Genomic DNA, 23601 nt, shown 5'->3' with positions numbered 1-23601 from the left:
CGCTGCATCTTTGATCTGCTGAGAGTCAAATACGTGTTGATCTCGTAGGGATACGACACCGGTGCAGTGAACGTTTTCTGTTGGATCGCTAGCTGAAGTTGAAGAAACTTTGAAGTCTGCGCCGCCATCTGACGTATGCTTCGTCAATTGCACAGAAACATTTGCTTCTTTTGACGGCTTATAGACCAGAGGACTGGCAAAGACCATGTTGGTGACGACCAAAGTCTGGCTGACGAGTGGTGGGATAGCTGTCTCGACTGCTTCCAAAGCAAGCTCATGAAAGAGCGAAGCCGGACAGATTGCAGTTCCCCCGACGTCATGCCCTGAGATGAGGAGACCCAGAATTTGTAACGTCGTCTCGAACACGAATGTATCGCTCGGAGCCGGCCGAGGCTTCAGCCATGGCAATAGGTTGAATTTGGTCTTTGTGCGAAGAGACGGTAATGATGTCTCGCCTTGTTCAACACTCTGGAGTTGTTCCCGATAAGGGACGAAGAATTTCGGGCCCTTCAGGGGATGCCCGGGTAAACCGGACAACATCCTCGCAGATGTCCCAGCAAAGACCTCGCGCCAGTTGACAGGTATCTTCAGCAGAGATATGTTGGCTAGGGTCGCACTGATCGATTCCCATGCTTTTCGGCTCTTTTGCAACGTTCCGAGATATGTGGAGGAGCCATGTTGATTCAAGCTCCGAACCATGGGGATTGTGCTGGGATGAGGGCCGATGTCGAGGAATAGCGCGTTGTGAAGCGGGGCGCTTGATTGTAAATCCAACAGACCTTCCGAAAAGCGCACCGGCTCCCTTGCGTGGAGCGCAAAATAGTTTCCAGTAAGATGCTCTGCCTGAAAAAAGCATCCGAATACGTTGGAAATGATGGGGACTGTAGGCGTCGCAAAGCCGATCGACCGCCCAAGTGCCTCAAGATCGTCCAAGATTGGATCCATAGCCTTGGTGTGGAAAGCAAACGGAACGTCCAAAACCTTTGTCTTAATCTTCCACGCCTTGCAGTGTCCCTGGAACTCGCTGATCTGGTCCAATGGCCCGCCGATCACACAGTCGTCAATGCCGTTGAGGCATGCCACAGTCAACTCCGACAAGGCGGGGTTCGTCGAGATCAAATTCCCGGCGCGATCTGGCGACATGCTGCATGCCAACATTCCGGAAGCATTTAACTCGCAGTACAATGCCATCATTTTCGCCCGAGATGATACGGCACGTAAAGTGTCTTCCAATGAAAGTGCACCAGCTATACACAAAGCGGCATACTCTCCAAGACTAATCAGATCTAGATATCAGCAAGTTTGCACGTTTAGAGCGACGAAGTAACGTACCTGTGTCCTACGACATAGTCTGGAGTGATCCCAAATGACATGAACACCCTTGCCAGCGCCAATTCCAGTACGACACAGGCACATTGTTCGGCAATTATGCGCTCAGACTTCCCCAATGACTGATCGTTGGACGCGTTGTTGCGGAACATCCCAAGGATGCTTTCGTTCCCCAGCCCTTTGATGACCGAATCGCACTTCGACACAAACTCCCGGAAGGATGGAAAGTTTCCATGAGCTCAGCTCCCACGCCGCGGCAGAAGCCGCCTTGCCCAGAGAAGCAGAACACGATGGCTGACGCAGACAGGGCAGGAGGGGGGCTCGAAGCCTCGCAAGTCTCCAGTTTGGACCGAAGCTCTTCTACAGAACTGCATGAAACCGATATGCGATAATCATAGGCCTGACGCCGTGCAGTTGCGGTGTAACAGACGTCCTTTAGCGATGACCGATCAGGGCTTTCTCCGAGGAATTTGAGATATTGTTGTACGGTCGCTTGAAGGGCAGTTTGAGACTTCGCAGAGATTCGGAAAACATAGCTGGACCGGTCTCGAGTTCGCGTCTCCGTGTTTGAGTGCTGGATCCACTCTTCCAACAAGAGAGAGACATTCGATCCGGCAGCGCCGAAGTTGCTCAGCATAGCTCTTCTCGGAGTTGAAATAGAGTGATTCCAAGGAATCATTCGTCTCGGTATGACGAATCCAGAGTTCTCCAGGTCGGAGAAGTGCGGGTTGATGATGTTGAACCCGGCTTGAGGTGGGATCCCCTTTTCACGCAGCATGAGCAGCAATTTGGCCAAGCTCGCAGCCCCAGACGCAGCCTCACAGTGGCCTACGTTACCCTTGATAGAGCTGACAACGATGGGATTTGTCACCGAATGATACGGGCCAAAAACGTGCCGAAGACTTTCCATCTCGCGAGTGTCGCCGGCCTGAAGTCAGAGCATATTAGCTGATTGTCATTTTGCCTTGAATTGGCTATGCGAACTGACCTGAGTACCTGTTCCATGCGCTTCTATGACACTAATGGACCTGGGGTCAACCTTTGTTTGGTTAAGAAGGCGTTGGAACAGGTCAATTTGGGTTGGGCTGTGGGGATGCGTGATAGACTGCGCGTTGCCGCTTTGGTTCGTCATAACATCCCGTATAACGCCGTGGATGTTGTCGTTGTCTGTTACAGCATCTGAAAGCCGCTTAAGGACAAACAAGACGCATCCCTCAGCTCTACAGTAGCCGTCTGCAGCCGCATCAAAGGGCTTGCAGCCTCCAGTTTGACTGAGGAAGTGGCCTCGTGACAGCCCAAGATACATCTGACATGTGTAAGTAAGGCCTTCTTAGGTTTATCTGGGGAAAAATACTTACATCTGGGCTAGAAATCACGTTTATGCCTCCTGCTATTGCGGTGGTGCAGTCGCCTGTCTGCAGGGCTCGACAAGCCTGGTACAAGGAGACCATTGACGAGGAGCATGCCGTATCAGTAACAATTGAGGGACCGCTGAAGCCATGAAAGAAGGAAATCCTTCCGCTATGGAAGGCTCGCAGGGTTCCAGGAGAGTAGAAAACGTCGATGTCGTTGCGGAGATTGTCAGTGTAGTCTCCCGTGGCAAGGCCAATGAAGCAACCGGTAGTCGCTTTCTGAGAGGATGGTGACGAATCTCCGACGTATCCGGCATCTTCGAGGGCCTCCTGCGCTGCGTGAAGTAGAAGTCGTTGTTGAGGGTCCATGGAAATCGCCTCTCGGGGTGAGATGTTGAAGAAACTGTTGTCGAATCTAGTGCAAATCGGAAGTTAGTGGTCTGGTTAGTTGAAAAGTGAAAGCCGGAGACCATTACAGGACTGCCAGAGAAGATGACGATGAGTGGTGCATTTCCACATGAGCAAATACTCATAAGTCTTAAGTGTTCAGGCCCGGACATGGGAAAGGCTAATAGCAGCTAAGAGGCGATGAGACTTACGAGAAAGCGTCACTGAGGAATGCGCCGTGCTTGATGGGCATTGTCCGTGAATGATGAGGTTGTTTCTCGGAGTAGTAATCGGAGATTTGAAACCTAGATTCCGGAATCTCCTGTACAGCACTAACTCCTTGGGAGAGCATCTGCCAAAGCTCGTTTCTGTCCTGAGCGTTGGGGAGTTTGACGCTCATCCCAACGATGGCAATGCTATTCGGATGGTCATCAACTGAATGAGTCGTCGAAGTTGCTTTGAACGACGAAAGCTCCATGAAATTTATCCTGTCATCAGGAGGGTCAAAGATTGGGAACAAGGAATTAGACGATGGCCCGAAAGACAGCAGCTTGACGCATGCTGCAGAATCCTCCCTCAGTAACTCTCTAACGCTTGCAGTGATCTGAGTAGCTGTGTCGTGCCAGTTCACGCAGTGAACAAGCAAATGTCGAGCCAGCAGTTGCAGAAAACCGACCGCGTCGACGTTTGATGCGTCAATCAGTGTCCCGTCAAAGGTTGATCGGAGGGGCTTCATAGGCGCAACCAAGGTAGAGAAAACGATGTCTCGACGTTGAGCATCTTCTAGAACCTCGTCAACGACAACCTCGAGTTGATTGCCTCCATGGTACCATCCATGTACATGGGCAAACTTTGTTGCAAAGGCAGACAGGCCTTCAGCTTCGAATGCAGCGAGTTCCTCTTTGGGACCAGAGACAGCCACAACGCTGGGACTTAAGATGGCAGAAACATGAAGGCTTTGTGAAGTCGACTGGTACGATGAGCCCAAGCTGGAAAACCGCGTGGCGCAATGCTTCGACAGCTTTTCTTGCACCTGAGCCGATGAGAGACCTCGGATAACGAGAGAGCATGTTGCATCCAAGTTTCCCCTAACTCCATTGCTATCTGGAGAGCGGTTTGAATTGGCGTTCAGGTTCCGAAAGTGACAGCGACAAGCAATCCAAAATGCGAGCCGAAATCCTTCAACACCATTTGCTACGAGGTTGTCGAGGCTGCAGGATCGGGCAACAACGGTGGCGGTGAGGAAACCCGAAGAGAAGCCCGTGGTCTCTCGGATTCTGTCGAATGAGGCTTCGAAGGGTTCATTGGAACGTTGCGACTGGGCGAGGTAGTGGAGAAGTTGACAAAGGTAGATTGTGGTTGCTTGAAGCACTGGGTGTGCGTGATAACGTTCATTCGGCTTGATCAAGTTCTGCGGAAAGCAGAAGGACGTCAAATTGATGCCAAGATCCTCCTGAGATGCGGCGTCCAGACTCTCAACCTCTTGCAGAAAAGCTGCATGACATTTTGACAAGAGGATGCTGCCAGCAGGAGACAACTGAGCGTCTTCCTCTGCGATCGCGGACGCTCCAGGAGAAAAGATAGACGGTGAACCCTGTCCCCCGAAGAGCACCCAGTAGTTTTCCTTCAACTTAGACATTGATATTAGCGCTTAGAAACGTCTCGATTCCGAATAGCCTTGTATGATGTACGTCGGCTCCGGAAACGAGTAGAGACAGCTTAAACAAGTTCAAGTGGCATCAGGCCAATTGCGTCCGTCCATAAAATTGAGGATTGGCGTAAAACCATGAATTCCAGGATATTCGCTTTCTGGGGTTGGCAAAGTCCCCCAAAAGTCGAGGTGATGCTTAAGCTATCGCGACCGATTGCGGTCGATTGGTTCATGGAGTGACGATGCCAAACCCCACCACACCGAGGTCAGCACTACTGTGGTCTCTTGCCATACTGCTGAAGACATGGGTCCTACCTGACCCTGCATGCTTGACTTGGGGTTACTGCAACTCAACACTTTAACGCGGGCCGGAGTCTGCTGCAGTGAGCGGACCGCAACTTCACGGAGCTGGCGGTCACATCGGAGTTACAACGATCAACAATACGTGTTTTCTAACTTGAAGGAGAAGGTGGCCCTCGGAGGTTTCGGTGCAGAAGTCGCCGAAATACACTACTGACACGCCGTAATAAGCACGCCATCAGAGTTGTCCGAGCATTCTTTCTGCATTGCCCGAATACACAGCCTGTCTCTGGTCCTCGTCAAATAGCTCCTTGCATCCTTGGTCCATCTTGGCGCCCAAGTCTAGGACGACTTTTCCAGGGGTAAATGGATAGTCACTTCCGTAGACAAGTCTCCGTTCTCCACCTTGCCCCAGAGTCCGGAGCAGCCCATGGACTTGGTCCGGGAAGGGGAAGCCGGCCATGTCGAAGAAGAACCTTTCTCGAAGTAAGCCCCTGAATTCCTCACTTCTGTTTTCGCCTCCGTTGAAAGTTGCGAAGGCGCCGATGCGATCCACAATGGAGGGCAGCACGCAGCCCCCATGAGACATGATGAAGGTGATGCCGGGGTACTTGGATACCGTGCTTGAGAGGAGCAAGTTGGCTATGGCGCGCGTCTCATCAAACATGAATTCCATCATTGGGCGAGGGTATTCTTCGAGCGGCTTCATCGGTTGCAACTGGCCACCGGCGCTTAGCAAGTTGCATGTAGTCGGATGGATGAAGAGGATGGCTTTCCGCTGATGGAGCCGCTCAAAAATGGGATCAAGGGCCCTGTCTCCGAGATAAACCCCACTTGCGTTAGACATGACCGCGAATCCTACTGCACCTAGGACATCTAGCGCGTAGTCGATCTCTGCAACGGACTCCTGGACGGAAGGCAGTGGCAAAGACGCGAAGAACCCAAAGTGGGAGGGATGCTCTTTGCAAATGGCAGCAAGCTCCTCATTGGTCTGACGAGTCATCCCTGCAGCATGTCGGTCCTGGTTCGGAGTAAGGTGTGTCCCCGGAGACGTTATGCTGAGGATCGACTTGCTGATGTTCAAACTTTTCATCAACGCAATGTGCTCCTCCGGCGTCCAGTCCTGAGACGATGAGAAAGTCAAGCAGCAGGTAAGACGGGATACACTTACAGGGAGGGCTGGCATCCCGTCGGGCTTCTCATGACCGTTATCGAGCGCATATTGACGATACCCCGCAGGTACGGCATGGCAATGAATGTCAATTCGTTCCATTGTAGAAGAATTTGGAGGGTGGGTGTTTCGGAGGATGTCAACGTAATCAACCAGCTGCTTTCCCGACGGGTTGTCGCCGATACAACCGAGTATCAATCAATTCTTCAGAAAGAAATGGGAGGGAGCTTAGCGGAGGCAATATTTCGTAGTGGGGAATATAGTCTTGGCCGTCTCCGTCTGGATGAGATCCCAATCCGATGTGAGCATGAGGAATCTTTAACCTGGAGTACCTTTCATCGGGTTCTTCGCCTTTTTTTGTATTCATATGCGTGTCTCGTTCGACTTTCCTCGGAATCTACGAGATGCCTTTGGACTAAGCAGTGAAATGACCCACAAAAGAGCCAGCAACTCGTCGATTGTGTTCGTCCACTCGGACTGACTGACTTGAAAAACCCACAAAATATCGTGCAGTTCGCCAAGATGTTTCTTCGATGGAAGGCTGGAGCCTAGACGAACTGACAACAGTAACCAGGTTGGAGAGGCCCCACCGTGGATAAAGTCGGATATCCGCCACCTCTATCCGTAATGCTACCAGTAAGCTGCAATGGCGAGCTGTCCAGCCCTGCAACGCTGTCTTCCCCGTCCCGAACATCCTTGTCTTCCATCGTGGCGCTGCGGATGTCATCGGTCGGCTCTATATCCGATCCAGAGGGAGGAGGTGTCTGGATAGCAAGATAAAAAACGAGCTAAGGTGCAGAAACCGAAGTAACCTGTCAGCGTCGTACTTTTTGCTCCACTAATGAGCTTGCGGACTGAGCCCTGCAATGGAGTCGGCAACGGCCCGCTCCTAATGCATGACTTAGCCGGGGGTCTATTCTGGACTGCTTCGCAGCTATCGTGAATCCTGAGTGGTGAACTGGTCTTACAGCAGCCCACCTATCAAAGGCGTCGGTCGTCACATACGAGACTACCTGTTTCAAAGCAGTCAGTGATGCCGGCTTGCATTACCTTTCGCCATTGACATGGGGACTTTTACATCTTATTAGCGAAACCAAACTCTGATACAAGCTTTTCTCTGTCATTCACCTCTTACACGTCCCGTCACATCAGATTTCGCCGTTCAGCAAGTGAAAATGGGTGCCAATAGCCAAATCGCCATCATTGGAATGGCCTGCCGTCTCCCTGGAGGGGCTGACAATCCAGAAAGCCTATGGTCTATGCTAGCTGAAGGCAGAGATGGACGAAAAGAGATTCCAAAGGATCGGTGGGACTGGAAGTCTTTCTACCATAAGGACACAAACGCCAAGGAGGCCATCAACTTCAGCCATGGATATTTCCTGGATCAGGACATCTCGGCTTTTGACGCCCGATTTTTCGGTGTTCCTGGGGCAGAGGCTCCGGGAATTGATCCTCAGCAAAGGCTTCTGCTGGAGGTCACGTACGAGGCAGTCGAGAATGCCGGCATCCCGATCGAAGACCTTCGTGGTTCAGACACTTCGGTTCACATGGCCATGTTTGCTCGAGACTATGACAGAATGGGATATCGAGACACGTCTCAAATGCACAAACAACATAGCACAGGGTCAGGTGACGCCATTCTAGCCAACAGGATCTCGTACTTGTTGGATCTCAAAGGCACCTCCAACACCTTAGATACAGGATGTGTAAGTAATGCGGCGCTCTAGTTTTTAGGATCATACGTGTTAACGTTTCCAGTCCGGCGGCCTTGTGGCGGTGCACCAAGCGTGTCGTACTTTGAAGGCAAACGAAGCTTCGATCGCCCTTGCAGGGGCCAGCCAACTGCTTTTGACCCCGGACCAGTCGATGACCATGTTGTAGGTGTTTCACGTCCCAAACGTTTCCATTACTTTTCACTGACTGGCTCGTTTAGTAACCTCACCAATAAAGATGGGAGATGCTACACGTTTGACGATCGTGGCGCCGGCTATGCGCGAGGCGAGGGACTTGGCGTTCTCGTCTTGAAGCGGCTTGAGCAGGCTATCTCCGACGGAGACGCCATTCATTCGATTGTCATGGAATCAGGCTCTAATCATGATGGCAAGACAGGTGGAATCTTCTTGCCCAACTCGGACGCACAAGAGTCTCTAGCACGCAGGGTCTACGCGAATGCTGGTCTGGATCCTCGAGAGACTCTGTATGTGGAGGCCCACGGAACCGGGACTGCGGCTGGTAAGTTGCAGTTATCTCTCAACATGAGGAGTATTACTGACTGACAACTTACACAGGTGACAATGCTGAAGTCTCGTCCATATCCAAGGTCTTTGGCCGTGAGGCAGGCCGCAAGTCTGACTTGCCCATTGTAAGTCTTGTGAAACCCTCCACTTCCGCTGTCGCAGGCTCGTTTTCTGTCAACCTTTGCTAATTATCATTATTAGGGCAGTATCAAAGCCAACATAGGCCACCTGGAGTCGTCCAGCGGCATAGCCGGCATGCTGAAGGCTATAATGGTGTTGAAAAAGAACCAGATTCCTCCGCAGCTGAACTTAATCAACCCAAAGCCTTCGCTTCATCTCGCGGAAAGGGGCATCAGAGTAAGTAAAGAATTGTCAAGCCTCGAAGTTTCGGCCAAAGTCAGACGCGTAGGCATGGAACGATTGGCAAACAAGTTTCGGATGTTGAATATGGACTTTGCTAACAATTGTCGTCAGATACCGCTGAAGCTCGAACCTCTTGCACCCAAAGATCACACTGGACCCAGACGCGCCTCTCTCAACAGTTTTGGGTACGGCGGGAGCAATGCCCACGTAATTATTCAGGCCTATGACCCTACCCCTATATCCAATGGATTCTCCAACGGCGTCAACGGAGTGGAAAAACCGCACGAAACACCCCAGAGACTTGTTGTTCTTTCCGCAAACTCAGAGTCGTCACTCAAGGGTGTAATCGTCAACTTGCGGCGATGGCTGGGATCAGACCTGGGATGTTCGACATCCTTTGACGACCTGGTTTACACCTTGAACGTCCGCCGTTCAAAGCTTCCCTGGCGCTGCAGTGCCATCGTGTCCAACTCCGAAGAGCTTGAAATGGCCATGGGAGATCCGAGAGTACCCCTGGTCAAGTCTGCACAAGATGTCGGGGTCGCCTTTGTTTTCACCGGTCAAGGAGCCCAGTGGTTCGCCATGGGCCGTGAGCTTTTGTCGGGGTCAAAGGTGTTCCAAGACTCGCTGGCCGCCTGCGACCGAATCTTGAATGATCTTGGTTGCGATTGGAGCCTTTTCAACGAGCTGTCGCGCGACATGAAGACAACACGCCTTGGTGATAGCAGATTTTCGCAGCCATCTACAACGGCGATCCAGATTGCACTTGTCGATCTACTCGGTAGTTTCGGCATTCATCCCCAGGCCGTCTGTGGTCACAGCTCTGGGGAGATCGCCGCCGCTTATGCTGCGGGTGCCCTTTCGAAGGAGGACGCTATCTCGGTTGCCTACAATCGCGGCATCTGGTCCGCTGAAGCCAGAAGCCTCAACGCAACAGCTGGTACGATGCTGGCTGTGGGGGAAGGGGAAGACGCCGTGCAGAAGAGAATCAACTCGCTCAGCCGGGGCAGCAGCAAGATCGTGGTGGCTTGTGTGAACAGCCCCGAGAGCACCACAATTTCCGGAGACGTAGAGGCGATTGAAGAGCTCCAAGCCAACCTGGATGCTTCATCTGTCTTCAACAGACGTCTCAAAGTAGATTCAGCCTACCACTCTCATCACATGGAGACGGTGGCCGATTCCTATCTGTCGTCCTTGGCCGGTATGTCTGGGAATGCCCCCAACGAGAAGATTGCTTTCTACTCTTCTGTCACCGGTAACCGGAAACTCTCCGACTTTGAACCTTCTTATTGGGTTTCCAACCTGGTGTCTCAAGTCAAGTTCAGCGCGGCGTCACAGTCGGTCGCAGAGCACCTCTCGACCGCTGATTCTACAGCCAGCAACATCCTCATTGAGATCGGTCCGCACTCCGCACTCTCCGGGCCGCTGAGACAGTCTCTAGGCGGTTTCAAGACCTCTTCGGGAGCAGCTTTCAAGTACAACTACCTCCCTTGCCTGGTCCGCAACGAGAGTGCTACGAAGACTATCCTGGCCTTGGCTGGTAGGGCTTTTGAGGCCGGACACTCGACCAAGTTAGATGCGGTGACAAACATGGACAGAGAGCTTACCTCAAAGCCTCGCCAACGAGTTGTCGACAACCTTCCAGCATATCTGTGGGATCACAGCTCTACATACTGGCACGAGTCGAGGCTTAGCAAGGAAAACCGCCTGCGCCCGTTCCCTCGCCATGATCTTCTCGGACTGTACGACATCCACAGCTCCGCCAACGAACCTCGATGGAGACACCACGTCAGCATTGAATCCCTTCCATGGCTGAAGGACCACGTTGTAGAAGGCTTCATCATTTTCCCCGGCGTGGGCTACTTGATAATGGTCATCGAGGCCATGAAACAACTAGCGTATTTGCGCAAGACCCCAGGAAACGTCAAAAGCGTCAATTTTCGCGATGTCTCCTTTGCAAAGCCGGTCGTGGTTCACCAAGAGGGCGAGAACAAGAGTCGCGAAGTTGAGATGCAGCTTGTCATCAGCCCGCAGCGTCAGCACATGGCTAGTACGTGGGAGTCTTTCCGCATCCTGTCCTACGACGCTGAAAACGACCTCTGGACCGAGAACTGCACTGGTATGGCTTCCTTGGACATCGAACTCGGAGCGGCACAGTCTGCGATCGAGGAAGTTCTCAGAACCAGCGACGATGGCCTCGGTCACCTCACAAAGTCGGCGGCGGCGGCCGTGTTAGAGGACGTCAGGGCCGCCTGTCTCGAGTCGATCGACACCGCGAAGGTATATCGTGAGCTTGCGGCATCCGGGAACGAATACGGTTCCAGCTTTCAAGGACTCAAAGACATTCGCGTTTCCAAGAACCACGGCTTCGCCAAAATCGTCATCGACGACATCGCGAAACAGATGCCGGCCGAATACATGCAGCCGCACACCATTCACCCCACAGCCTTCGACGCGATCATCCAACTCGGAGCCGTGGTTTTCCGCCGCGAGTGCGTCGTCGCCCCGATAATGCCCGTGACGCTCGGCGAGTTGTCTATTGCTCTCGACATGGGCAGCAAGCCCGGCTCCGAGATATTTGTGGCCCTACACTTAGTTCCGGAAAGCCGACGGGAAGCGGTCGTCGACTTCTGCGCGTATCAACAACTTGAGGATGGGACTTTCCGACCTGTGGTCACGAGCAAAGACATCCGCCCACAAGCCATTGGCAATGCCGATTCAAGCAACAATCTTTTTCACCAGAAAACGAGCTACCTGGTGGAATGGAAGCCCGATGTCGACTATATCACACAAACCGGTTTCATGGACCATCTTTCCAGCCGCGATCTCTTCGACGTCGGGTACGGGACGATCAGAACGCAGCCTGCCGAAGAGCAACTGCACCTCAACGATCAAGTCGCGTCAATCTTCATCCGCAGAGCAGTTCAACGTCTACGTCAAGACCAAGTCTCCGAGGCAAGCAGTCCTCATCTGACGCAGCTCCTCGACTGGATGCGCAGATGGGACGAAGTCGACGCGAGACCGCTTCTGGAAGGGATGACCCCCGAGAAAGAGGCTGAGACCATAGCACAGGCCAGTGATTCCAACATCTTGGGCCACACCTTGACCCGTCTCGGGCCGCAGTATATCGACATACTCATGGGTAGGGCAGAACCTCTCGAGCTTCTCGTGGAAGACAACCTGCTCGGGCGGCTGTACTCCGACTACGCCCCGTTCAGCTGCCACTATGCACAGATGGGCGAGTACATGCAGACTCTCGTTCACAAGGATCCCAACATGAAGATTTTGGAGATTGGTGCTGGTACCGGCGGCGCTACGATGCCGCTGATGGAGAAGAGCGAGCGCGACGGCCAGCTTCTCCTGGCGAACTACACATACACCGACATATCTTCGGGATTCTTCGAGCGGGCGCGTGCGAAATTCAGCAAGTGGGCAGACAAAATCGACTTCAAGACGTTGGATATCTCAAGCAACCCGCTTTCTCAGGGGTTCACTGCCCAAAGCTTTGATCTCATCGTTGCCTCCATTGTGTTGCACGCGACACCTTCTATGGATGACACGATGGCCAACGTGCGCAAGCTGCTGAAGCCGGGTGGTCGGCTTGTCCTCATGGAGCTCACGCGTCTCTCTGCCGCCCACAACGGTATCTTCGGCACACTGGAGGGCTGGTGGTTGTCTCAAGACGGACGAAAGGACGGGCCAGTCCTCACCACTCCTAAGTGGGACAGTCTCTTGAAGCGCCATGGCTTCAGCGGCACCGACCTGGCCATTCCAGCTCATCTTGGCCGTTCTAGGGATATCAGCACTTTTATCGTCAGCAAAGCTGTTGATTCTATGGACACCAGCTTGAGAGCTAGTATGGTGCTCAGGCATTCAGACCCAACTCAAATTGCTTTCCAGGATCTCCTTTGCAAGTCCTTGCTTCAGCAAGGCGTTGAGTGCAATCAGGAAGTCTCGAGCAAGACTGGCGCCCCCGTGGCCGACAAGATTGGCGCAGAATCAGACCGATTGTTGATAGTTCTCGACCCCGCCTCTCATCCTGTCCTCCTAGATCCCAAGGACGAAACCTTCGAGTGGACTAAGCAAGTTCTGCTTCAGACCAAGAACATCTTGTGGGTCGGCTTCCAAGATACTGAAGCCTCGGTTGAGAGCGAATCCCGGAAGAACATCGTCAATGGGCTGGCTAGGGTTTTCAGGCGCGAGAACCCCGGCATCCAACTCATCACGGTCGATGTGCAGCAACAGATTCAACCCTCCAGCGAAGACGTACATCACGTCGTTAAAGCCCTAACAGACCTCGCCATTTCGTCGTTCTGGTCAAATTCGGGAGGAGCGGTAGAAACAGAATACGCCATCCGCGATGACAAACTCGTTATTCCCAGGATTGTACCCGACATCCGCTTCGCAGACTTCGTCGAGAGCTCCAACGATGAAACTCACGATGAGGAAGGCTCCAGAACACTCGTGGATTGGAAGTACTTCGACGACAGCCGGCCTCTGATGTTTGACGTTCGGGTGCCCGGTTTGCTCAACACCATCCGCTTTGTGGACAACGATAAGATGAGCGAACCCCTGGGTCCCGATCAGATCGAGGTCCAAGCTCGCGCATACGGCCTCAACTTCAAAGACGTTTTCATCGCGTTGGGCCAGATGGCCCCAGGCACTGCAATGACCGGCGAGGTTGCCGGTGTCGTTACCGCAGTCGGTTCAGATGTCCAGTCGTTGTGGAAGCCTGGCGATAGAGTCGTCGGTCTGATGGTGGCGGCCTTTGGCAACCGGGTCCGCGTCAACAGCAACGGAGTTGTCGCGATACCCGACTCCGTCAGCTTCGTCGACGCCTCGTCCGTTCCCATCATCTACTACACGGCCTGGTACTCTCTCACTCATTGTGCCCGGCTCGAGAAAGGCCAGAGTGTGCTCATCCACGCGGCGTCGGGAGGTGTCGGCCAAGCTGCCATCCAGCTCGCGCAGCTGGTCGGGGCCAACATCTTCGCCACCGTGGGCAGCATCGCCAAGAAGAAGATGATCCAGGATCGATACGGTGTGCCGGAACACCAGATATTCTCTTCGCATTCTAGCCATTTCAAGAAACCCATCATGGAAGCGACGCAGGGCGCAGGCGTTGACGTCGTCCTGAACTCGCTCTCCGGCCAGCTCCTGATGGACAGCTGGGACTGCGTTGCCCCGTTCGGCACGTTTCTCGAGATCGGCAAGGCGGATATATACGCCCGCAGCCAGCTGAACATGGCCAACTTCGAGAAGCAGGCGACCTTTGCGGCCGTGGACACCTCGCACATGTACCGGCTCCGTCCGGAGTACATGACGCGAGGGCTCAAGGAGATCTTCGACATGATCGAAAACGGTCTGTTGAAGCCCGTGTACCCGGTCACCACGTACGACATGAGTCGCATCGAGGAATGTTTCCGTCTCATCGCGACGAGGAAGCACATCGGAAAACTGGTGTTGGTGGCCGATGAGAACACCATTGTCCAAGCAACCAAGCCGAAGCCAAAGCCGCTTCGGTTGCATCAAGAGGGGACGTATGTCATCGGCGGTGGTTTCGGCGATCTTGGAAAGAAGATGAGCAAGTTCCTGGCCGAGAAGGGGGCAGGACACATTGTTGCACTGACACGACGAGACGTCGACGCTCAGCAACGGGCGCCATTCGAAGAGACCGTCGTCAGGCTGGGTGGTAGACTTCACATCGTCAAGTGCGACATCACAGACGAGAGAAGCACGCTTGCAGCCAGGGAAGAGATTCGCAAGCTACCACCGGTCAAGGGCGTCATCCAGGGGGCACTAGTTCTTTGCGATCACCCCCTCGAGTACATGAAACTTGAAGACTGGAGGACATCCGTGGATCCCAAGGTCCAAGGCACTCTCAACATGGACAAGGCGTTCTGCTCCCCTGAGACGACCGACTTCTTCATCATGCTCTCCTCCGTCACGAGCAAGATCGGCCTGACCACCCAGAGCAACTACGCGGCCGGCTGTGCTTTCCAAGACGCCTTCGCGCAAGCCCACACCTCGAGTGTGGGAGCTTCGGGAACCACCCACTACATGACCATCAATGTCGGCGCCGTCGAAGGCTCAGATCAGATCGCCCGCGCGAGCAGCGACTTCATCCGGTACGGCGGCTCGGTCACGCTCGACGAGTTCTTCGCCACGCTCGAGTACGCCATGAGTGACCAGTCTCGGATCGATGGCGCTTCGCAGTGCATCATGCCCTTCGACCGCGACTCGATGGAAGACGGCATGGGGCCGGAGGTCCTCAACGACCACCTCTTTGATCACGTTCCCAGCAAGAGAAGGCGCGGCGGCACGGCCAACAACACCAAAGTCGACAACGCGAAGCCCAGCGCGACCCAGGCGGTCCAAGAGGTCGAGACCGTTGCGGATGCCGAGGATATCGTCAAGCAGGCGCTGCTCGACAAGTTTGCCGCGTTCTTGGGCGGCGAGGTCCCGGACGACCAACCCGTCGCGACGCTCGGTTTGGATTCTTTGGTTTCCATCGAACTCAAGAACTGGGTTCGACACACCTTCCAGGCGCCGTTGCAGACGTCCGAGTTGAGTGGCGCGCGAAGCATCATGGCGCTCGCCAACCTCATCGTATCGAGAATCGAGTTAAAGTGCAGGGTCAATGGCAAGATGGCCGCCGGCAATGGTGACGCCAATCATCACGGCGGTCAGGATGACACGAGCCTCGAAGCCTCAGGTGAACATGCCAGTCAGCATGGATACGACTGTTGCAAGTTGAGCGCAGAGCTGCCTGTCCAGCCAATTCCCGAGTTGGACGACGCTCTCGATTTCTGGCTCGAGGCCAACGAGCATCTCTACGACCCTGACCAACTTCTCGAGGTCCATCAAGACATCGAAGCCCTCCGAGCCCCCGACGGCCCTGCTCGACAGATTCTTGACGGCTTGGTCAAGGACCATGGCCATGACAAGAGCAATGGCTGGTTGAACGAGATCGTCACGAACGCTCGCTGGCTGTGCAGGAGGTCCCCAATCGCCCCGTATGCCAGCACTATGGGCGGACACCGCGACGCGAAGACTCCTCAGTCGCAGGCCGAGCGTGCCGCCACCATCATCGCGTCTTCTTTGTCATTCAAGCGGGCCGCCAAGGCCGGAAAAGTCAAGCCCCTCGAGGTCGCGGGCAGACCAGAGTGCACGTGGAGATGGGGCTGGCTGTTCAACTCGATTCGTATACCACAGCTCAGGTGCGACGCGATGAAGAGCTTCGACTCGGACGAGAAAGACGCCCTCGATCACATCGCCGTCCTGAGAAGAGGCCACTTGTTCAAGGTCATGCTCCAGGACCGGGACGGACAAGACTTGTCGTTCTCTGATCTGGTGGCGACCTTTGAAGAAATCGTCTCAAAGGTTGGTCAGGACCACCTCTGGACTAGCATCCTGACCACAGATGATAGAGACTCGTGGGCTGTTGTAAGTGTCCTTCATGCACTTCTTGTACTGAATACTAATAGTCCTTTCAGATGCGAGAAAAGCTGGCGACGGCGAGCGCTGCCAACGCAGAGTACTTCCACACCATCGACTCTGCAATGTGCGTTCTATGCCTGGATGATGGCTCCCCAGAGACTGGCGAGGAGATTGCTCGACAAGGCTACATCGGTGACGGATCCAACCGCTGGTTCGACAAGGTGTTGCAGTTCTACGTGACATCCAACGGCCGCTCCGGCCAGATCACCGAGCATGGCATCATCGACGGCACGACCCCCGCCCGTCTTCTGGAATGGCTCTCGGCTGCCATGGACAAGCCATTGCCCGAGAGCCCAGCCAGACTGAACGGAGACTCCTCGTCCCACATTGCGCTGCACGAGTTTGTCCTCGAGACGACGCCCGAGGTCGAGAATCGGATCGGGCTCGTGAGAAAACAATACGTCGACAACACCTCAGTCGCAACCTACGTCCGAGAGGAGCTCACCGAGTTCGGGACCGACTTCCTCGTGCGGTCCAGGGTGTCGGCCAAGGGCGTCGTGGACATCACGTTCCAGCTCGCGCTGCGCCTGTTCTTCGGACACAACGTGCCGTCCTGGGAACCCACCAGCGCCGCGCACTTCCACACCGGCCGATCCGATGCTGTTCAGAGAGCGGTCCCGGCCGTCGTTGCCTTCTGCGATGCGGCCGCGCAGGCGTACCGGCACCAAGAGGAGTCCGAGCAGGCGGGGAGACTAGCCGCCCTGTTGTCGGCCGCGACGAAGAAGATGAACGTCGGCATGCAAACCATGCTGAACGGCCGGAGTTACTTGCGCCTCTTCGAGGTCCTAAGCTACCTCTGGCCCGCCGAGGCCAGCAGCACGCCCAAGCCACGCTTTTTGGGTGAGCACGTCTTCTTCGGCAGGCCTTACCCGCCCGTGTTTGCCCAGAGCAACGGCTTGGAGGGAGACATCATGTTCCAAGACTTTGTGCACCTCATGGCGGATCCTGACGGGTTTTGGTCAATCTTGGTCCCGGAGAAGGACAGGTAAGCAACCCCAGTCCACGCTACATGGGATGTTCTAACTCGTCATTGCTGCAGAATTCGCTTTTCCTTGACAGGCGGCTCGCAGGAGCGGACTCGGGCGTTTGTTAAGGAGCTTAGATGTGCCGCAAGAATTGTGCGCGGCATTCTTCAGGGGGTTCAGTAGAGTTGGATTATGAGTAGGAGTGGTCAGTTGAACGGAGAGCATCAGTTGGCTCGGGTATCTTCACTCATTTGGTAGGTCAGCTACGTTCGGTAGTATGATTTGAATGTGTAATGTAAGATTCGAATGAGGTTGGCAGCGGAGGAAGCTCTTGTTCCCTCGTTTGGATTGGTAAAGATGAGATTGGACGGTGGAAACCAGGCCAAGCGAGTGAAATGGCGACTGTTGTGAGGTATGTTCTGCCATCTTTGACGAATGATTTTGATGCGAAAGTCTGGCTACTATAAATTGAGCCATTTCAGACTTGATCTTGAGATGCCTTGCCACTACCAGACGAGATAGATCATGATGTGAAGAGGAAACAGGATAACTCATCAAGCCCATGTTCCATCCGGGGCAGACCTACCAAGCTCAATTTTCCGTCAATAACAGTATGCAAGATGGGTCGGGTATGTACCTCGATATAGCTAGTGCTTATCGGAAGTCCATTTATACCTTATGATGCCGGCTTTCCCATGGACCCTTCAGTTCCCCCCCTCTCACACTTGACGCTCATCTTCTTGCGCCAGATTCATACGCTCCCCTGCCCCCCCCCACGTCGACAAACAGCCCGCCATGTCACCTTCTCGCACCACGTTGGAGCCCCTCAAGCCCTTGGTGCTCATCTGCAGCACGCCGGTCTCGGGCCACATCATACCGATGCTGACGATAGCGGAGCAGCTCGTCTCGCGGGGCTACGACGTCTGCTTCGTGACCGGCTCGGGCTACCGTCCACGCGTAGAGGCCGCCGGCGCGTCGTTCGTCTCGGTCGAAGGGTACGGCGACTTTTATGACCTGACTTCGTGGGATCTGGACCCGTCCTGTAAGTGCTTCCGTTTTGTCATATGGCGGCGAAATAGTATCGATATTCCATGTATCTATTCACTCCAAACCGAATTTCCCCCCTCCAAACTCACCACGGAGCAAACGCTAATCACACCCATCCGCAGGGCCCGAGGGCAAGAAGCACTTGGAAGGCACGGATTGCTTCATCCACGACCTGGTACACATATTCTGCAGATCCATCCCCTCGCAGCACCACGCCCTCCAAACCGCCCTGGGAACGCTCGCCTCAAAGCACCCGGGACGGCCCACCATCCTCCTCACAGAGAGCCTCAACTTCGCAGCCATGCCCATCCTCCACGGCGCCCCGGGCCTCCGTCCCACGGGATACATAGTCATCGGCCTCAACCCCATGATGCTCTCCAGCATCGACCACCCGCCCTTCGGTTCCGGCTTGCCCCCGGATGCCTCCCCGGCCGGCCGAGCTCAGCACGCCGCCGCCAACGCAGCTCAAAGGGAAACCTTCGCCGCAGCCCAGTCCTCCTACGCGGAGGCCCTCGCGAAGCTGGGCGCGGCGCGGGAACCAGAAAACTTCCTCCTCGACGCCCTCTACCACCTCCCGGACCGCTTCGTGCAAATGTGCGTACCCAGCGTCGAGTACCCCCGTTCCGACGCGCCCCCGGGCCTCCGCTTCTCCGGCGGCTACCCCAACGGTCCCAAGGACCCCTTCCACCCGCGCCCGGCCTGGTGGCCCGAGGTCGTCGCCGCGAAGGCTGCCGCCCGCAAGCTCGTCTTCGTCTGCCAGGGCACCGTGGCAATGGACCTCACGCAGCTCGTCGTTCCCACGATGGCCGCCCTCGCGGGCCGCGAGGACGTCCTCGTCGTGGTCGCCGTGGGGCGCAAGGGCGCGAGCCTGCCGCCTGGCCTGGAGGTGCCGCCCAACTGCAGGGTGACGGATTACGTGCCGTACGACGAGGTGCTCCCCCACTGCGGCGTCTTCGTCACGACGGGCGGGTACGGGGCGTTCCAGCGGGCGGTTCGGAACGGGACGCCGTTGGTGGTGGCCGCCGCGACGGAGGAGAAGCCGGAGACGGCGGCGAGGGCGGCGTGGGCCGGGGTCGGGGTGGACCTGAGGACGGGGGATCCGTCGGTCGAGCAGCTCCGGCGGGCCGTGGAGGAGGTGCTCGAGGATGGGAGGTACAAGGCCAGGGCGGCGGAACTGCAGAGGGAGGGGGCCGGGTTTGACCCCATGGACGTGGTTGTGGGAAACGTGGAGGAGTTGGCGGCGGAGAAGGCTGCGCTGAGGACGCCGTGAAGACCCGCGTCCGCGAATTAGACACACAGAGAAGCTATCCAATGCGATGGGATCAAAGTGTTGACATCATCGTGTTCCTCGTTCCGAGACCCTGTCGGCGTGTTAGACCGACTCGGCAGATGCAGTACAGGATGAGGCCATTCTAGGCTTCCGTGTTCACCATCCTTCCAGACCGATCCGACTAGAGTCCCCCCCACCCCCCAGTTGCCGAGATATAGCAGCGGGTGGAGAATGACAGGGTACACGAACGCCTATGGCTAAGCTCAATCGGCGAGGTCGCGAGTGGCAATCTAGCCATGCAGTGAGACGGAGACGGCCCTTCGGCTGCACGATCCATGTCTCTTGCAGACCCTCCGAGACCACCCCGGCCAACCCACCCACACCACACCAGCAACCTCCGATGGTTACGAGCACGGCATGGGGCCCCGAGGCCGAGATAACCGTACGGATGGCGTGAAGAGAAGTTTGATACCTCTGTGCGGCGTAGTGTTCTGACCCGCCGGTAAGCCAGCAGATATTCAGCGGTATCAAAACATCCCCCCGCGATGCGTTCTCACTCGCATCTCTCCGTCGTGGCATCGAGTGAGAGGTGTTGTCGAGATGAGCACAACCGGCATGCTGGACCTCTCGCGAGGGACCGTTGGTCTCTGCGTCCTCATCGTGCTCGCCGTCTCCACGCTCTCGAGGTTCTTCCTCGCGAGCTGCCGGCCCAGGAACTTCCCGCCAGGCCCTCGGACAGTCCCCTTCTTGGGAAACATCACCCAAGTACCGAAATCAAAGGGCTTCCTAAAGTGCGTACCCTCAGAACGCATCTGTTCCATCCCCATACTAACAGCGAAACCCCAAGATTCCACGACCTCGGGGCCACCTTCGGCTCCATCATCGGCCTCAAACTAGGCTCCCAAAACTTCGTAATCCTAAACAACTACAAACACGTACGAGAGTAAGGCAACCTCCCTCCCCCTCCCCTTCAACATACCTAACACCCAAAACCCAAAAGACTCTTCGACAAGCGCGGCTCAATCTACTCCTCCCGCCCCCGCACCTACGTCGCAAACACCCTCGTCTGCCCGGGCGACATCCACCTCCTCCTCCTCCCCTACGGCCCCGCCTGGCGCGTCCAGCGCCGCGTAGTCCAGTCCCTCCTCGCCGTCAACCGCGTCGACGCCGTCCTCCCCGTCCAGGAAGCCGAGGCCACGCAGACCCTCTCCGACCTCCTCCGCGACCCGGCGGGCTACTACGACCACGTGCGGCGGTACACCACCGCCGTCGTCCTCGCCGCCGTGTACGGCGTGCGCGGCGCCCGCTTCGACTCGCCCAACGTGCGCGCGCTGTACGCCGCGCAGGACGAGTTCACCGCCGTGCTGGAGCAGGGGGCCACGCCGCCGGTGGACGCGTTCCCCTTTTTGAAGATGGTACCCGCGGCGCTGGCGGGGTGGAAGAGACGGGCCGCGAGGGTGAGGAGGGAGCAGATGGAGTTGTATCTCTCGCTGGTGGCGGGGACGAGGGAGAGGATCCGGGAGGGGAGGAGCCCGGATTGCTTTTTGGGGGAGATGCTGAGGGATCAGGAGAAGAATGGGTTGGATGACGAGCATTTGGCATACCTGGCTGGGAACCTGGTGTGTATCGACTGGGAAGCTAAAGTCGTGCGTGTTGCTGATATTTTGCAGATGGAAGCCGGCTCGGATACCACGGCTTCGACGTTACTATCCTTCCTCCTCGCGATGATCAAGTACCCGAAGGAGTTCCGTAAAGCACAGGAAGAAGTCGATCGGGTGTGCGACCCCCTGCGGTCCCCGACGTCAGAAGACATCGGCCGTTTACCCTTCATCGAGGCGTGTATGAACGAGGTGACACCCTCCCCTTCCCCCTTTTCCCCCCCCAAAAGCTTCACCTAACGCAGAACCTCCAGACCCTCCGCTGGCGCCCCGTAGCAGCCGGCGGCGTCCCGCACATGCTCACGCAGGACGACACGTACCAGGGCTACCACCTGCCCAAGGGCACCGTCCTGGTCGCCAACACGTGGGCGATCCACTACGACGAGGACGAGTACGAGAACCCGGCCGAGTTCGCGCCGGACCGCTTCGTGAGGGAGAAGTACGGGACGCGCGACCCCGTCGACGAGAGCGCCGACGACCACCGGCGCGTGCTGTATGGGTTCGGCGCGGGCAGGCGGGTGTGTCCGGGGCAGCGGCTGGCGAGGAACTCGCTGGTGAGTGGCACTAAGCCCTGAGTCGCAATTTCGAGAACTGTTGTGACTGACTTCTACCGATAGATATTGAACATGGCCAAGATCGCGTGGGGGTTCGATCTCTCGCCCGGGGAGGGGGAGGTGGACGTCGACGTCGGCACGGCGTACACGGACGGGTTCCTGATCGCGCCCAAGAAGTTTCCGATCACGATCCGGCCGAGGTCCGAGAGGCATGCTGCGGTGATTGAGGAGGAGCAGAGGAGGGCTGAGCCTTTCTTCGCAAAGTACGCGGCATGACTCAACGTAGCGATGGAGTAACTCGAGATTCAGTCTCGCAAAATGGCGTGTGATGTGTTCTGTAACCGCCATAAGAGCGGTGACCCTCACCCGTTATATTATGTTTTTGTGCATACCTCTGGTTGTCTGAAGTCTTATCCAGGTTTTAACTGTCCGTGTAATCTCATTCCATTGGTCTGAACTAAACTCCCGCAGGCTCTTACACTGCCGCATCACATTTCCCAAGTTCTATTCGTTGTCAAAACCTGCTTCTGATAACATAAGATATCTAATCCCTTTGGTATACCACAATTCCGAATACACTCCATGTCCTATACTCCTTCCGGTGCTGGATTCCATGGACGCATGCTTTGCCGCCAAGCATCGCCGTGAAGGTGGGCCGCCTCAACAGCCGTACAATACGACTCATCAGAGACATCTCGATGATCTTTACGAGTAGGATATCCACCCCAGCCTAAAGTATATGAGTCAAAGATAATGGCCTGGGGCTCCATGACTTCATCTCGGTAGACGGTGCGGTACATCGCCCACTCCAACTGAGCCTTCTTGTCAAAATAACCATCTCTGAAATCTACGGCGAAAACCCGATCTCGTGGTTCGACCGCATGCCACTCTCCCACCTTGAAGTCAGCACAGGAGTGGCAATTTATGTCTCGGCCTCTCTCTGAAAGCCGTTTCAGTCGACAAGTTTTCATCCAACAGTTCATGCCAACCCGGTGCCTAGAAGGGCATTTGATTCGCATCGCCGCATGGCCTTCCAAAGGCCATCCCATCTCCTTTTCACAGATAGCACACTCCCTGTCCTCATCTGAAAGCGCAGCGATTTCCTCCTCTGACAAAGGCATCACAGTGTTTTGTATCGCCGCCGCGCTCGCAAACTCGTCTTCCCGATGGAGCGAGCGGTTTCGGTGGAAATAATGATGCATCCCTAGCATCCGCAGCTGGTCGAACCAGGCATCACCGCCAAACCCCACAGGTTCGCCGAAAAGTAGTTTTCTTTCGGGCATCGGGCGTGCGCCTTGCCTGCAGAGTTCAGCAAGCTTGCTCGCGCAGGCCGGCGTGAGCTGAGGATCTTTGCCCCAATCCTCCATTTCGAAGAATAAGATATTCTTGAATATGCGCATGACTTGAAACATGCGCAGGAACGTGAGGCCACAGTCGTTGATTACCAAGTTCTTTGCTGTGTTGATGAGACGCATACGGAAATTCAACTCGATCTCCTTGACAGAGTCATATTCGTTCCCGTAGTGGCCGAGAAACTTTTCGTACCATGCTTCGATGCCGCCTTCTTTCATGTTCCAATCATGCTCCATGCTTTGGCTCATTATTATGTGCGCTTTGTCGTTGTCCCAAATGTCCATGAAAAAAGGGATGACCTGGATCTCACCGACCGACGTCGGCCGCTTTAGGTGATTGAGCTGGCTCAAGTCAGGCTGCCCTGCCATCTTTGCCATTGCTTCATCGCGAAAAGTGTGGCCTGCGTTCACCGGATCGTCCCACGCGTATTCCTTCTTTTGTTCGTTGACGTAGACTATTTTACC

General features: G+C 55.5%; 3 protein-coding genes across 3 annotated transcripts; all 3 read left to right on the top strand.

Moving 5' to 3' along the window:
* Window positions 1–7365: 7365 nt before the first annotated feature.
* COL26b_011157 (Type I Iterative PKS) lies at window positions 7366–17279 on the top strand (the record flags this gene model as incomplete). Its single annotated transcript, XM_053183831.1, has 7 exons — window positions 7366–7896; window positions 7949–8067; window positions 8124–8422; window positions 8479–8552; window positions 8629–8784; window positions 8902–16236; window positions 16287–17279. The coding sequence occupies 7 exons, from the start codon at window positions 7366–7368 to the stop codon at window positions 17277–17279; spliced, it is 9507 nt and encodes a 3168-aa protein (XP_053032243.1).
* A 771-nt stretch (window positions 17280–18050) lies between these two features.
* Window positions 18051–19572, top strand: COL26b_011156 (uncharacterized protein; the record flags this gene model as incomplete). The annotated part of the gene is made up of 2 exons (XM_053183830.1): window positions 18051–18297; window positions 18425–19572. 2 exons carry the CDS (start codon window positions 18051–18053, stop codon window positions 19570–19572), a joined length of 1395 nt encoding a protein of 464 aa, XP_053032242.1.
* Window positions 19573–20172: 600 nt separating this feature from the next.
* On the top strand, window positions 20173–22060 carry COL26b_011155 (uncharacterized protein; the record flags this gene model as incomplete). Its single annotated transcript, XM_053183829.1, has 5 exons — window positions 20173–20363; window positions 20408–20515; window positions 20573–21422; window positions 21476–21784; window positions 21848–22060. 5 exons carry the CDS (start codon window positions 20173–20175, stop codon window positions 22058–22060), a joined length of 1671 nt encoding a protein of 556 aa, XP_053032241.1.
* Window positions 22061–23601: the final 1541 nt, after the last annotated feature.

This window comes from Colletotrichum chrysophilum (genome assembly GCF_026319265.1).
Source record: "Colletotrichum chrysophilum strain AFK26 chromosome Unknown scaffold_131, whole genome shotgun sequence".
NCBI lineage: Eukaryota > Fungi > Ascomycota > Sordariomycetes > Glomerellales > Glomerellaceae > Colletotrichum > Colletotrichum chrysophilum.
This window is presented reverse-complemented; position numbering and strand designations above follow the sequence as displayed.